At 41.7% G+C, this 3,067-nt stretch overlaps 1 protein-coding gene across 1 annotated transcript; it reads left to right on the top strand.

Moving 5' to 3' along the window:
• Nucleotides 1–215: 215 nt before the first annotated feature.
• Nucleotides 216–2,542, top strand: LOC108481524 (uncharacterized). Its single transcript, XM_017784645.1, has 3 exons — nt 216–1,200; nt 1,269–1,874; nt 1,971–2,542. The coding sequence occupies exons 1-3, from the start codon at nt 216–218 to the stop codon at nt 2,540–2,542; spliced, it is 2,163 nt and encodes a 720-aa protein (XP_017640134.1).
• Nucleotides 2,543–3,067: the final 525 nt, after the last annotated feature.

Here is a 3,067-nt window from a genome sequence, read left to right as displayed (position 1 = left end):
CTGACATGAGACCAGATAGGATCACGCTTCAAAATATGGAGAAAAAGCCTAATAAGAATTTTAGGCAATATGCCCAAAGATGGAGAAAGGTTGCTATGCAAGTTCAGCCACCATTGTTGGAGAAGGAGATCACCATGTTGTTCATCAACACTCTGAAGGCCCCATTCATTGCTCACATGATTGGAAGCACTACCAAAAGTTTTGCGGACATAGTTATGGCGGGAGAGATGATTGAGAACGCCATAAGAGGTGGCAAAATTGAGGGGGAAGTGGCCAAAAGATCGACACCAAGGAGAAATAACAATGAGGTGAACAACACAAGTGGCTTCAAGTCGAAGGCAATCACAGTTGGTCAACCCAAAGTAGCTACGGTTGGGCAACAGGGTTCTCAAAGGCAGGAATCGGGCACAAGGCACGAGAGGATGCAATTCATACCTATCTCTGTGACGTATCGTGAGCTTTATCAAAGCTTATATGATGCACATGCTATTGCTCCTTTCCACTTGAAACCATTACAGCCTCCATATCCTAAATGGTATGATGCAAACGCTAGATGCGAGTACCACGCCAGAATATTGGGGCACTCAATTGAAAATTGTACCGGATTCAAGAAGGCCGTAGAGAGGTTGATCAAGATGGGGGTTGTGAAATTTGATAGTATCCCAAATACTAAAAACCCTTTGCCAAATCATGACAATCAAGGAGTGAATGCCATTGGTGAAGCTAGTGAAAGAAGGATGAAGGAAAATGTTGCTGAGGTGAAGATGCCAATGAAGGTGATTTGGGAAGAGATGATGAAGAGAGGGATGATAGACTCTGGGAAAGAAAGAGAAGAAACGGGGAACTACTCTGAGTTCCATGGAGAAGAGGGTCATGAGACCCAAAATTGTGAAGAATTCAGAGCCTTGGTGCAAGGCTTTATAGATAATAAAGAGCTACAAAATTTTGAAGGTAACTCTTATAAAAGAGAAATAAGTGTGCTAGAAGGTGAACAAAAAGGAACCAACCAGCCAAGGATCATTATCTCCCTGCCAGGGAATAACGAAGAAGGGACAACAGTAGTGCCCAAGGTCATTATCCATAAGCCTACTCATTTCCCTTACAAGGATAGCAAGAGAGTACCATGGAATTATGACTGCAATGTGACAGTGGCGGAGGAAGAAAATATAGCCAGCGCATCTAAAGATGTACAAGTGGAAGGTTCCCACACGCGGAGTAGGAAGCGTTACGATACGGGGGGCGTTAGAATGGAGCCCACAAAAACAAAGGTGTCGAGGTTAAGAAGGAGAAAGAGACCGAAGTACCCATCAATGAGCCAGTAAAGGAGGAGGAGGCTAAGGAATTTCTAAAGTTCCTTAAACAGAGCGAGTATAGCGTGGTCAAGCAGTTGCGTAAGCAACCGACTCGCATATCAGTATTGGCTCTACTTTTAAGTTCAGAGGTGCATAGGGAAGCATTGATGAATGTGCTTAACGAAATATATGTCACCCATGACATATCCGTTAATAAGCTGGACCGATTGGTGAACAACATTAGCGCGGATAATTTCATCTACTTTAATGATGATGAAATCCTACCGGGGGGCAGAGGGTCAACTAAGGCATTGCATATTACTACTCGATGCAAGGGATACACACTTCCAAGCGTGCTTGTTAATAATGGATCAGCTTTGAATGTTTTACCATTATCTACATTAAATAGATTACCCATTGACGATTCTCACATGAAGACATGTCAGAATGTGGTAAGAGCCTTCGACAGTACAGAAAGGAAGGTGATGGGAAGAATTGACATTCCCTTGGAAATCGGGCCGATCATGTATGAAGTAGATTTCTTGGTAATGGATATAAAGCCTTCCCACAATTGCTTATTAGGTAGGCCACGAATACACTCAGCAGGAGCGGTGCCCTCGTCATTGTACTAGAAATTGAAACTAGTGACCGATGGACGGTTAATAACCATCAATACAGAGGAGGACATTATAGCCGCAGTCACTAGTAAGGCCCCTTATGTTGATACAAACGAAGAATCTATTGAGTGTTCTTTTCGCTCTTCAGAATTCATAAATGCGACTTTCATTTCGGAAGGGATTGAGCTACCGATGCCAAGGATGGCAAAACCTACGAGGATGGCTCTACAAATGATGGCAGGAAAGGGAGCCTTACCAGGAAGAGGTTTAGGAAAGTATCTACAAGGAAGGACTCAGATCCCAAAGTTGATTGAGAAGAAAGACCGTTTTGGTTTGGGCTTCAAGCCAGACTATAAGCAAAGGAGGAAAGACATCGAGAAGCGCCAAGAAAGGAGAAGGGCGCGTTTAGATGGAAGAGAAGTGGGGTGGGAATTAATGACATTCCCTCCTATATCCAAAACCTTCATATCAAGAGGATTACTTGTAGAAGAGAGTCATCAGATTAATGCTACACACGACGAAGGTTCGGAGCAAAGGAACTTTGAGGGCATTCACCCTTATGAATCGGGAAGCTCTCTAAACAATTGGACTGTGGAGGAACTTCCTGTCATCTTTAGGAATTCTTCAGAGTAATTCTTGAAACATTCTTGTTACTCTAGAGCCTAGGAGTAATAGGGTTACATTTGTGAAAATAGGCTTATGTTCATTTATTATTATTTAAATAAAACATAACTTTTATCAATTTCAACGAGTATTGTTTCATTTTTATCAACCAATATTCCGTTAAAATTTCAATTCTTATTCTTTCATTCATAGTACATAAATAATCATTCTTCAATTCATTCATTCTTTGTATATTCTTTATACCTCACAGGCCCCTAGATATCAATGACATGAGCATTGATATTACAAATCCTGATTTCTCTCGCGAGTAAGACATGTGTTTAGAGGAATCTCAGGATTTTGAAGATGTCTAAGATTGTGATGTGTCTCCAGATCTGTTGACAATGGTAAAATAGAAGGAGAAACAAATTATGCCCCATAAGAACGAGGCAATAGAGAATGTAGCCCTTGAGGAAGGAAAAGAGGTGAAAATTGGGACGCTTATTACCAAGGACACAAGGCAAGGACTGATTGAGTTGCTACGTGAATTCAAGG

Source organism: Gossypium arboreum, chromosome 5 (assembly GCF_025698485.1).
Source record: "Gossypium arboreum isolate Shixiya-1 chromosome 5, ASM2569848v2, whole genome shotgun sequence".
Lineage (NCBI taxonomy): Eukaryota > Viridiplantae > Streptophyta > Magnoliopsida > Malvales > Malvaceae > Gossypium > Gossypium arboreum.
Note: the sequence above shows the minus strand (reverse complement) of the source record. Positions and strands in the feature narration are given on the sequence as shown.